Source organism: Lissotriton vulgaris, chromosome 4_1, assembly GCF_964263255.1.
Source record: "Lissotriton vulgaris chromosome 4_1, aLisVul1.2, whole genome shotgun sequence".
In the NCBI taxonomy this organism is placed as follows: Eukaryota; Metazoa; Chordata; class Amphibia; order Caudata; family Salamandridae; genus Lissotriton; species Lissotriton vulgaris.
Genome location: NC_141691.1, coordinates 314,142,007 through 314,154,732, shown reverse-complemented (window position 1 = coordinate 314,154,732; position 12,726 = coordinate 314,142,007). Strand labels below are relative to the sequence as shown.

The 12,726-nt window shown below is 49.6% G+C and overlaps 1 protein-coding gene across 5 annotated transcripts in view; it reads left to right on the top strand.

The window, feature by feature from the left end:
• ATP11C (ATPase phospholipid transporting 11C (ATP11C blood group)) overlaps positions 1 to 12,726 on the top strand; it is an 828,266-nt gene that overhangs the window by 612,906 nt on the left and 202,634 nt on the right. For all 5 annotated transcript variants that reach the window (XM_086918646.1, XM_086918644.1, XM_086918645.1 and 2 more), the window contains exon 16: positions 10,980 to 11,053. In XM_086918646.1, the coding sequence (XP_086774772.1) occupies positions 10,980 to 11,053 (74 nt within the window). The remainder of the gene's footprint in view (positions 1 to 10,979; positions 11,054 to 12,726) is intronic.

Genomic DNA, 12,726 nt, shown 5'->3' with positions numbered 1-12,726 from the left:
GTGACAGAGACAGTCCGCTACTGTCTGGCCAGTCTCAGAAGAATGGTGTGGAGTATGTGTGTGAGGCACTGGATGGAGAGGTGAAGGATAGTTTGGTTAACCCTGCTAGGGGGCTGTGTAATCCAATTGTGGGAGAGCATACTTTAAGTCCCAGTTTTCCAGAGCTATGCCAACACCTGTTTGAGAGTGAGTTCTCTGACCCCAGGGAGCTCACATTGGAGGCAGACCTTGTGGTGGATTCCAGAGGGTCTGGTGAGGCAGTGGGGTGTGATCCTGTGGTGAGTGGCTCAGGTATCTTCCAGCCCAGAGTGGTGGAAGTGGCGCAGAGTAGCCCAGCTAGGTCCTCTAGTAGTGAGACGGGTGTAGGGCCTCACGTCCTGTCCTTGAGGGGAAGGAGTGAGAATGGGTTTTGTCCCGGTAGTGCCCAACCTCAGTCTCAGAGCCTGGACGGTTCTTTAAGGGAACACCAGGTGGGGAGCCTAGGCTGTCCGGAGGAGTCACCCTCTGAGGGGGATCCCCCAGTGGCTAGAGAACATGGAGGCTCTGTAAACAGAGGTCCAGTAGTTCTGGTATCTGGCAGTACCGCTCCAGTTGGGAGGGTGCAGAGGTCCAGATGGAGGGGCGAGAGGGGGAAAGAGTCCCCAGTGGAAGAACCAGTGGGTCAGGGGCCAGCCAGCAGGGCTGCGTCCCCAGTGAATGACCATGGGGACACCACTTCTGTCCTGGGGGATCTTCCCGCACTGTCAGAGGGACAGGGGCTGGGAGATCTGCGCCAGGCAGACTGTCGCACGGCACATGAGCTATGTGCCACCCTCAGGGGGGGCATGCGTGCTCCCCGGGAAGTCCTGGTGCGCCAGGCAAGTGTTCAACTGCAGGGTTGGGTCCCTGAGTTGGAGAGCCAGGTTCAGGTGTTGTCTGACCTGGAGGGTGGGACCACTGTAATCAGTGTCCTGACCCATGTCACTTCTAGGGGTACCACTCCAGTGGGGAGTGGGCAGTACTCTGGAAGGGGGTGCAGAGGGAGGGAGTCCTTGCCTCTGACCCCAGTGCAGTTTGAGGGTTTAGACCCTAGGATAGAGGGCCAGGTGCAGGGTGTCCCCCCTGACCTGGTGCCCCAGTTGCAGGATAGCACCCCTGAACTGGTGGGCGAATTGTGCAGGTCACCTGCCACAGGCGCCCTGACAATTCTGGAAGGGGGTACCACTCCAGGTGGGAGGGTACAGAGCCCCAAGGAGGAGGACCGGGTGTGGGAGAGCCCACCCCAGTCTTTGGTCCAGTCGCCAGGTACAGACCTGGGGCTGGTGGGTCAGTGCCAGGATATCATACCTGGACTAACAGAAGAGAGAGTGGACAAAAGGTGCCAAGCACCTGGGGCTACTGCCCCCCGCTCTCTGAGGCCACAGAGGTTTGAGAGTCCTGAGAGGCATGAGGCCTGGGTCTCAGCCCTGACTACTGTCAGTGGCCACTGTGATTTGATGACTGTCTGTTGGGACACACCTGTGAGCCAGTTAAGGTTAGAGGCTGCACAGGTGGTGTCCACAGAGAAAGAGAAGGGTGCCCCATGGATTAGCTGGGTGAACCCTGAGAGTATGGACAGAGGATTTGAAATAGGTTCAGATTGGCGTAGAACTGGAATGTGCCCCTGCTGTTGCGGGCCAGGTCCAGGTTCTATCGCCCAAAGCAGGGAAGCCCATCACAGTGGTGATTGGTCTACCCTGCGTTTTGGCGGGAAGGGGGTTGTGTTGGACCTGGGCCTCTTGGCAGGGTCATCCCTAAACTTTTTGCCTTCCTCCAATACTCTCTCTGACCTGTTTTTGTTGGTTTAATGACTCTGGGCACTTTACCACTGCTGACCAGTGCTAAAGTGCATATGCTCTCCCTATGAAAAGTATAACTGTGTTTGGTATCCCTGATTGGTTCATTGGATTTACTGTCAGTCCCCAGTAAAGTGCACCAGGAGTGCCAGGGCTTGTAAATGCCAATACTGCTAGTGGGCCTGCAGCGCTGGTTGCGCCACCCACAGAAGCAGCCTTAAAAGGTGTCTAGGGTCTGCCATTGCAGAACCTGCGTGCAGTCTGGTACTGTCATGCTGGCTGGGCAAGTGCACACACTTGCCAGCCCCTAAACCTTCCCTTAACTTCATATTAGTCACCCCTATGGTAGGCCCTAGGGCAGGGTGCATTGTAAGTGTAAGGTAGGACATGCCCTGATGTGTGTGGCATGTCCTAATAGTGAATTACAGCCAAATTCGTTTTTCACTATTGTAAGGCTACCTGCTCCCCTTAGGCCAGGATGGGCTGCTGGAATTATTACACTCTATAATCCCAGCAGACTCAGGGAACATGGTAGAAATTAATGTTTAGTATGCCTGAACTCAGAATAATAAAATATTTCTTTTAGTAAAGTTTATTTTAATATCCTGGGTTTGCAAATGCTACTTTTAGAAAGTTAGCATTTGCTTGTCTAACCATTTCAGCCCGCCTCTGCTCTTGTGTGTATCTGACTGTCTGGGTGTGTGAGTGACAGGGCTGGGAGTTGACAGGTTGTGAATAGCAGGATGACACCTTAGTGGGTGGTGGGAGTTTCCCCTGAGTGATGCATCAGGCAGTGCTCTGCCTCCACAATGCTGGCTCCGCCCCCCTGGGGAGCAACTGATGACTCAGCCTGCACCTGGCCCAGGAAGGACCGAAGCTTGTCAACAAAGTGCTCAAGCTGCCCCTGTCCACACAATGCCGGCTCCGCCCCCCTGGGGAGCGGCTGATGTGCCTGCCCTCACACTGAATGCAGAAGCCAGAAGTACCCCCAACAAGTGCTCAGAGGCCACGAGCAGTTATGCAAAGGCCCCCCTGGCCTGTGAGAACAAAAGAAACTGTGTATAAAAGTAGGAGCCCTGCTCCTTGTAAATCAGAATCCTGTTTCCCCACAAAGGACCTCTGCCCGACTAGAAGGAGAAGAGACGCTGGAAGGACTGGCCTGCTGCTTGCCTTGCTGAGAAAGGAGAGGGAAAAGACTTGAAAACAGACTTTGCTGCTTTGTGCTCAGAAACATTCTCCAAGGGCTTGATTGAGCTTGCCCCCTGAACTGAACCCCAGGACCAGTGGGTTCTCCTGTGCTTTGGCTAGCCTCCTGCCTGAGGCCGAGTATTTCTTCCCGCCAGAAGGAGAAGTCTGCCCCCTCTCGCCCCCTCCTAGGGCCGTGGTACTCGGGAGCCAGCCTGCCCTCTTGCCCGTGAGAGCCTCGCTCCCCACGGAGTCGCTCTCTGCCCCAGGGCTAAGGCCGGCCGCTCCTCTACCACCTGCCTGCTTGACAGAGAAGCGTGAGTCCGACTGAGCCCCTCCCGCCGGAATTCCGGGGACGCGAGCTGCCTGCCGCCTGGATGATCGATGTGCCTCTGAGTGCACCCGGCCGCCCCGCTGTCAGCTGTTCCCCCCCCGAGAGGCCGCGTCGCACGGTGAAGGGAGCCCCCGCTCGGTACTGCCTGTACTGAGGGCTCCCGTGTGACGTCTTGCCTCCCTGAGATCCTCCGCCTCTCGACGAGCCCCCAAAGCACGGACCGGACCGAGTCGCGCTGTGCTTGCCGACTCGGCCCCAACCACCAAAGAGAAGGAACGTCTCGTCATCGGGCTCGGGCCCGCAACGCCTTATTTCCCCGCTGCTGATCGGCCATACAAGCAGGTACTGTGTACTTCCTCCGCGGTGCGAGCCGCTCTCCTGGCCCGTCTCGCACCGCCCTGTGTGCCCCTGCAGCGCCCCTCCCTCGTGAGCGCCGCTCCGTTGTTCTGAAGGCAGCAGCGCGAGCCCTCCTGACATCGAGGCTCGCGCGGCTCGGTGTTCTCTGCCTCCCCCCTGGACCGTCCCAAGAGCTGTGCCCTCTCAGTGTGAGTCCCGCATAGCCGGTGGGACCCGTCCGCTCCCACAGACCCGGCCGGGCTGAGAAAGCCCCACGCGGGAAGCGTGAGTCTTGGGAGGTCGGGCCCGCCGCACTACACGGAAACGGGCCAGAAGTGTTCAGGAGCCCGTGGGCAGCACTAGGGAGAGGGGAAGGAGTGAACAGACTCCCAGAGTGCCCTCAGAGAGCTAAAGGCTTGGGGAAATAAAACCCAGAGAGACCTAGAGAACTATTTTTAAGTAAAGTGAACTGAAACAGAAGAAAAGCTTGACTAATTACAATCTGTGGCCTAATTTGAAAACAACGTTATATGTGGTCTTGTGATAAGACTGTACCTGAGTATATTTATATTTTTACATAAAGAAACGTATTTTTACATATACTTACAGCCTGGTGTCCATTTGTGGAGGGATTGGTGTATTTTACTGTGTGTGTAATTACAAATGCTTAACTAACGAACGCCTGAAGAATAGCCTTGGCTGCTCACGCCACGCACCTAGAGGGTGAGCAAGGGTACTTCTAAGGGTCATCCTTCGCCCTGACTTAGAGGAGAGGGTCCCTGCTTGTCACAAGTGAAAACTTGCGCCAACCAGAGACCCCCAATTCTAACAGTAACAGTCGGTCCTTAATTGCTGTATGGAGGGAACTTAATGCAGGTATGAGATAATATTTACTGTATTACCCCCCCCCCCCTCCACCCCTCCCCCTTCCCGACACAAATTACACTCCCGCCTGGGCTGCATATTATGCGATAGACATATTCTGGCAGATTTCACGGATTCCATTTACGTGGATAAAACCCTGCTTGACCACAATCCGTTGGAGCTGGTTGTTTGATGGGACCTAATACCTTCCCTGGTCCCCACGTGGCAAATACACCCTCTACGTTTAGAGGATATAGATGCCTTGGTCACAGCTATTACAAATTACTTTGCAGAAAACAGAGGCACTGCCTCCTCCCCACTGATTGAGTGGGAGACCTTCAAGGTGACTATACGTAAAGCATCCTTAAATACTGTAGCGGAGGTGCAACATTTGGTGCTGAGTCACAAAAGCAACAAGCATTTGCAATGCAATAGGTCTCGCATTAGGAAAGTTTGAGCTATTGGAATTGTAAATGACAAATTTTTTTAGTTAGGTTTTGTTTTTGAAAATAGCGAAATTAATAGCTTTGTCATTTACAATGCCAATAGTTATAATTTTTGCAAATGTGACACATATTGCACTTGTAATGCAATATGTGTTGTATTTACGTGACTTACATGTATTGATATTACAAATAACAATGGCTTTTCATTTTTTTTTAACATAATTAATACTTAAATAAAAGGTATTATAATTTATAATGGCAATAGCTTAAAGTTTTGTAAATAACTTGTGAAGATTATGTTCTGTGTCTTTTATTGTTACAAAACTCCTAGAACAGAAGTGAAATATTAACATGTTTTTGTTACATTTGTAATAAAGCTTGAAACATTGAGAGAACATATTTGAAGTAGTTGTTGAATGGTTGCACAGATTGATGTTGTGGTGGCGAATGAGTGATGCGGGGTGAGGATGTGAGAGGGTGTTTGAGGGTGAGAGGGGGTGTGAGGGTGAGAGTGAGGGTGAGTGAGGGTGGGTGAGGGTGGGTGAGGGTGTGTGTGTGTGTGAGGGTGAGTGTGAGGGTGAAGGGGTGTGTGTGGGGGTGAAGGGGTGTGTGAGGGTGAGGGGGGGTGTGAGGGTGAGGGGGGTATGAGGGTGAGGGGGTGTGTGAGGGGGTGTGTGAGGGTGAGTGAGGGAGAGTGAAGGGGGGTGAGTGAGGGTGTGTGGCCGAGGAGGTGTGAGGGTGTGCGAGGATGAGTGAGGCTTTGATTGTGTGAGGGTGAGTGTGTGAGGGTGTGAGGGTGAGTGAGGGTTTGATGGTGTGAGGGTGAGGGTGCGAGGATGTGAGAGGGTGGGGTGATGTGAGGGTGTGTGAGGGTTGTGAGGGTGAGGGGGGTGTGAGGGTGAGTGAGGGTGTGAGGGTGACTAGGAGGAGCTGGCAGTGTAGTTCTCCGGTTCCACACCTAGTGTCACAACAGAGATCTTGATGTTACTGCAAAAGCCTATTGCCTCCAACACAACACAGCTGAGTGTTTCAGATTTAAAAACAGACAGGGATGGGCATGTAGTGCAGGTAGTGGGCACCGGTACTTATTTTTAAGGTCCAAGAATTATTTTTCGTCATCTGACTTTGGTGTAGAGCACAACAGAGAAAGGCTAAAAAGGAAGAAAGGATAAGAAAACTGGTACTAAAGCAGCAGGGGTAAGAAAAAGAACCTGGAAAGTGAGGTATAAGAGAGGAAGAGTAAAGTGGTGTAAGAAAGGTTGATGAGGTGGAATCAAAACAAGGCAGCCTCAGTATTCAACAATCCCAGCATTCAGTAGAATCTGTGGTTAACTCCCGAGAAAACTGAGCTCCGGCACTTTTATGCATATAATATTTTACAAATTAAGCGCCGGAATAAAGGTTTAGCTAGACTCTTTTCATTGTGTAAGTGTTACATCATCCTCCGGCTCAACAGCCACATCTCTACCGGTGAAGAAAAGAGAGCAAAAGAGCTTCCAACCACACACACACACAGAAGGTGCTGACTGGTTGTGCAAGTCTGCTTGTACATAGCTGTGCTCAGTCACTGAGTTCAAATACACTCCCTTGAATAAAACCAGACAGCAGGGAATCTGAAGAACCAGGGATGGATCTATGTGCGCCCACCTTGTTTCTGGCAGCAGCAGGGTAAAAGGATGCCTGTTGCACCTGGAGTGGAAAGGAAGCATGTAAGAGCGGCCTGGGGTCAAATGTCATGAACTGCAAACCGGAACAGTTAACAAGACTCAGAGGGACGCTAGTGTCCCACACCAACGCAGGAATTCCAGACACATGAAGCCACAAAACAAACAAGAATGTTTCAGCCAATAAATTACGCAAATTCTCCATGACTTGAAACATGAGAATACCCAGCTGTGAGACTGCATGAATATCAACGCCAGCAGAAACTGGTCTGAGGCGGGGACAGAGATAATGAATGACACGCGAAGCGCCATGACATTCCCCATTCAAAATGCAAGTCACCCGGACGAGGGGCTCCCCCGGGTCTCTGCAGCGCAGGGAAACAAGGAAGTGTCAGCACAGAAAAGCGGGCGAATAAAATAAAACACAACTTTTACACATATCGAAGTCCTATGTGCTGACGCGGTGCCCAGGGTGACGTGTCTACAGACAGGAAAGGGTTAAAAAGCAAACTCACCGCAGCAGCCCGGCTTCAACAGGAAGCCAGGCAACCTTTGTTGGGACGGGGGCGGGGCCGGACACGCGACCGGAGCTTCCCAAGAGGCAGGCTGCAGTGGCTGGCGCATGGCTCCGGTGCAGAGAGGAGAGCCCTGTGTGCAGCCGGCGTCCGCCCGGGAAGCCAAGGAGCGGAGTGCCGGTGTCCCTGTGCCCGTTGACGTCGGAAGAGTCCTGCGGAGTAGAAGTCCCGGTGAGTGGAGCTGCAGCGTGTGTATGTGTGTGTGTGTGCGCGCGCGCGCGACTGTGTGCGTGCGTGCATGCAGAGGGGTGGGGGCTGGATGTGTCCGGTGAGTGGGGCTCCGTGCTTGCGTGTCTGTGTGTATGCAGTGGGGTGGGTGGGGGGCGGCAGAGTGTGTGTGTGTGTGCGCGCGCGCCTGTGTGTATGCGTGCATGCAGAGGGGTGGGGGCTGGCTGTGTGTGAGCAGGGGCTGTGAGTTACTAGTTACTCTGCGCAAGCGCGGCTCAGACGGGCGCTCCCGCGGTCAAATCCGAGACTGCAAAAGCGCGCGTCTGAGTCGTGTCCACTCTCCTGAATACGGGCGACATTAGGTCTGTAGCAGACACTCTCAATGCTCACGCATTGAGCGTACGTCTGCTCGACCTAAAAACACGAATGGGAATCCTTGAACGCGAGACAGCCCATTACGACTCTCACGTGGACGATCTCCAGGAGTATTGCCTTCCATATACAGAATTGATGGAGCGTTTGCGGGTACTAGATTATAGTTCATACACACAAAGATGCTCACTGAAGGTGACCAAGCTGGTACGCCCCTGGCACGTATGTTTCATCCACAATTATACTTTGTTCACACCAACGACAGTGAATGACGTTACCTCCATTTTTGAATTCCTCAGCTTTCAAGTACTTTTTCCCTCTCTGCATGCCGTTTTTTTTGTTAGCATGTACCACAACAACATTTTTCAGATTATAAACAAATTTGGGCATCACTACTTGGCACCTACAAATGTTGTTGAGGCAACCTCCTCCGTATACAAATTATACAACAATGTTTCATTTGTTCATTTACAGATGTGCCCCTGACGAAGGCACCCCGAGGTCCCGAAATGCATTGGGCTGATTTTCCCTATATCTGCTAAACATTTTCTATTAGAACTATTGTGTACAACGTTTATTAGATATTACAAATGTTTTTGTGTTAATCCTGGAAGTTGAAGTGGAGATTGTATCCACTTGAAATGTTTATGTACAAATAACCTGCAATTGAAATTTTTGTTCATGTACTATTGTTTAAATGTCACATGGGCAAACAACGTTTATTGGTGAATTTTGTGTTTAGACAGGTTTTTGTGGAGAAAATGTTTTATCAATGTTGGCAATTGCCATAGGAACAGTGCTACCTGCACAGGGATTTATCCCTGTTCTTTACTAGTATCCTTTACCTGTGGGGTCATAACAGGCTGTGGGTACGCACCCTTCATCTAAAACACTAAGAATTAAAGAAGATCATACAAAATTGTTAATTTGGCAGTGCATCTCCTTATGCCCATATAATTCTTCGTCCACAATTATCCCATGCCCCCATCCTCTCAGTGCGCATGCCCACAGCACTACTAAAAAAGATATTAATGAAGCATTTAGGAATTATTACTCTTGTCTATATAGGCCCTCGCTCTCCCCCGCCTGCCATAGCAACATTCCTAAATAGGCCTGCGGTTCCCCAGGTCTCGCAGTCTCACCGGTGCTACGGGCCCCCAAGACGCAGGATGAGATTCGCAGTGTGATATCTAAACTCCTCCGCAATAAGATCCCTGGACTACACGGCTTACCAGTCGAATTTTATGCCACTTTTCCTTCCCGTTTGCTGCCACACCTAGAAACATTATACAAAACTTAAGCCAGGCTGTGACTCGTAGGACATGTACTCCTACAGGCCCCTATCTTTGATAACGACCGAATATAAGATTTTGAGGAAGGTACTGGCGTGGTGGCTGCTCCTTATTCTGCCGGACTTGGTACACACCAATCAAAATGGGTTGGCCCACGCCGAAGCACCTCCTTAACCCCTTCCATGCTAATGACGGCCCCCGGTCATCATGCATCACGGTGCTCGTGTGCTGATGATGGCTGGGGGCCGCCATGAACCCCCCCAGTCAATGAAAGTGCAGCACAGGCTCAGAATCGTGGCCGTGCCCAAGGGGTTAAATATCCAACATCTGTACTAGGTCATAGAGGTGTCAAAGACCCATTACCCTACTGAAAGATTCCTCTTTCTCAACCTCCAGCTCGTGTATGATACTCTGGGATGGGAGTATGTGTTCGCCACACTAAAGAGGTTCGGCATTCCCCAACCCTACATTAGTTGGGTCAAACTACTATGCACGGATCCCACTGCACAGACAGGCCCACACACATCTCCCCCTTACTCAAAATATTGCTTCACTACTCATGGATGCCTTCCGTCTCCGCTTCTCTTCGTACTTCCGATGTAATCATGAGCAAAAAGTATCAGACATATGGCAGGAGACTGGTGCATATCACATGGCCCTCTACAACATGCTGTTTCCCTGTATGCGGACCATATGATCATAAACATACTTGATCTGACTATGGACCTTACACCCCTTGCCATCCGGCTTGATACGTTTAGCGAACTCTCTGTTCTCCATGTTAATCATGCCAAGCGGTATAGTTCAGGCTGCTCAACTCTTTACTCATTAATCTTTTATGAGGCACAGGGAGACGCTGAGTAGGCATATCCAAGCTGCAACTCCCGCTAGAGCAGGGTGGGAAGGACCCAGTTTTAGACCTCCAACATCTCCAACATCTCCTACTACGTTCTCACACACACACACTGGGCACCAACAGGGTCAGAACCAGAGACCCACCCCTTCATCCAGGCTGTGTACGAAATGGGCATAGGTGGCAACCTGGTAGAATGGCTATATAGAGGCCCACACGTGCACTTGCACTTCTCAGTGGTGCCCGTACAAGCTTGTGGGAGGAAGATCTTGGCCAAGTCCTGCATGACAAGGAGTGGCGCTTCCTCCTGGAATATCCCAGTTTGATCTCCTGCAACTCCCGATTTAAATGTATCCAATTCTCACTGTTGGTCAGAGCATACCTCACACCATAGAAACTGCACGAGTTGTTTCCTACAGTGCCCCCGCACTGCCCCAGATATCATGCAGACCCCCGAACTTGTTACATATGCTCTGGGACTGCCCTCCCTGAGGTTGTACTGGGCAGATGTTCACTCCGCCCTGGAAGAATTGACAGGGGTCTAACACTGAAGCCCAGTGGAGCACTGCCTCTTACGCCTGCTTCCAATCCCCAAGACCTCCAAAATCATGTCACGTACATACATACATCTTGTATACTCTATTATCTGCCAAAACCTAATAAAGTTTGTTTTAATAAGAATTATAGATTCACTGGCTCTCACTGGTGGTCCTAATTTGAATCAATTTATGACCTCAGACCTTTAGTTTGAAGAGTTGCCTATTTGAAATATGTGATTTGATTCTGTAACTCGAATATCAATGTGCTTTTTCTCACATTTCTCACTTGGTCATTTATAGCACTGTTGTTCTTCAGAATCACCATTGTACCGCAGAGTTACTATATTGGTATTATAGACTAGCTGTCTACACTACCAGTTCAGTAGCTCTGCATTTAACCAATGAGGAAAACTTCTAAATGCGTTCTATTTTTATGTTTATCTGCTTAATGTCATTCTCCCTTATTTTTTTTAAAATCTATTGTATATTTCTTCGAGTTAAAACCATCAGTTCTGTACTGCCTGTTATTTCTTTTAGGTATCAGCTCCTCCATGTTTTAAACTTTGACCCCGTCCGTCGACGAATGAGCGTTCTGGTGAAAAACAGTGCAGGTAAGACTGTAGGTGTACATTGTTTGGTACAAAACACAGCTTACTTCTCCACCATATATTTTGCCCTGAACATTGAACAGTCCACAAGAGATTTCACGTGAAACAACCACCATCTAAGTTCAAAACCTATTAGAGACCGCCTTTATCCACTGCCATGACATATAATCAGTAATCATCTATTGATTGTCAAACTGTGTTGTTCTTTCAATCACTGGGTTTACACATCTTCCCTGTAGAGATGTGGTAAACCCTGATGTTGGAAGTAGAAGGACTTGGACCGCGGCTCTGTGTCCACAGGCGATCCAATGCTAGATTTTCTGCCTCGTTCATTATTTGGATAAAAACAAATACTAGAAATTATAACACACATGTATAGCGCTATAGTTCTAATTGCTCATGTCACGTTGCCACACAGTCCTCAAACAACTACCTTCATTTATTTTTGAAGACCACAGAAGTGGACAAGTCACCGGTTTCAGCCTCAAATTGTTGTCCCACATCTATAGAATTTTACCGTGGACAATCTTCCTCCCTTATACTTCAATTATGATGCATCATATCAATGAAAACGTTATAGGAAACCCATGAGATATGAAGAATGCTTTGAGGCACTTGATCTCTGTTTGCTCGTGATGCAGAAAGAGCTTAAAAGGTAAAATGGGTAGGCCAGTACAGTTGGGCTTGTTGCCCAGAAGTCTTTAGGTCCAAATAGACCTTGTGCTATTTAAGTTTTTTTCTTAAAACCAGTATTTTTTTAGGGTCTTTGCTTCAACAATCATTTTGAATGAAATTTCTGTTTCTCTTGTCTTTGAGAGAAAAACTTGATATATGCACCATTGATTTTTGGTATTTCAGCTTTGTGTCTTCCAATTATCCCGTTGAAATTTGTGTTTCGCACCATTTTTTCAATTGGTTTGGGGCTGTGGTTTCCACTCTCTGGTTTTTGTTTTGTGTTAATCTGGTGTTACTCTGATACCTTTTATTTTATTATGAGGCTCAATTCGTTTGGCCCATGGGCCTAAAATAGGACTTTCCATCCACGGTTCCAGGGCCCGATACCAGAAGGTCTGCCTTCTTGATATCTAGCAAAAAACAGTTGAATAACAGAATGCAGAACAATGTCTTACATTCACCCCAGTACAAAGATCTGGGCCTAAATCCATCGGTTTTTTTGCACTCCACACCACTCTAGGTCAGACAATGGCTATATGCAAATCAGCTTTGACCCTGTGCCTCATGGGAACAGTCCAGCCTGAACTACCAAGCCATGTCTTTCCTAGACCGGAATCAAGCATCCAAGGACCGGTTTCTGGCTATCAGCCTTCTTCAGCCTGGATAGCTTGACTCCAGTGATGTGGAGAGCCTGGGACTCACGTCTGAGCATACCCAGCCCACTCGGGTTGAAAATTGCAAAAAACACAGTTGATGGACAGAATGCAGTACAATGTCTTACATTCACCCCAGTACAAAGATCTGGGCCTAAATCCGTCGTTTTTTTGCACTCCACACCACCCTAGGTCAGACAATGGCTATATGCAAATCAGCCCTTGTCCCTGTGCCTCATGGGAACAGTCCAGCCTGAACTACCAAGCCATGTCTTTCCTAGACCGGAATCAAGCATCCAAGGACCGGTTTCTGGCTATCAGCCTTCTTCAGCCTGGATAAGTTGACTC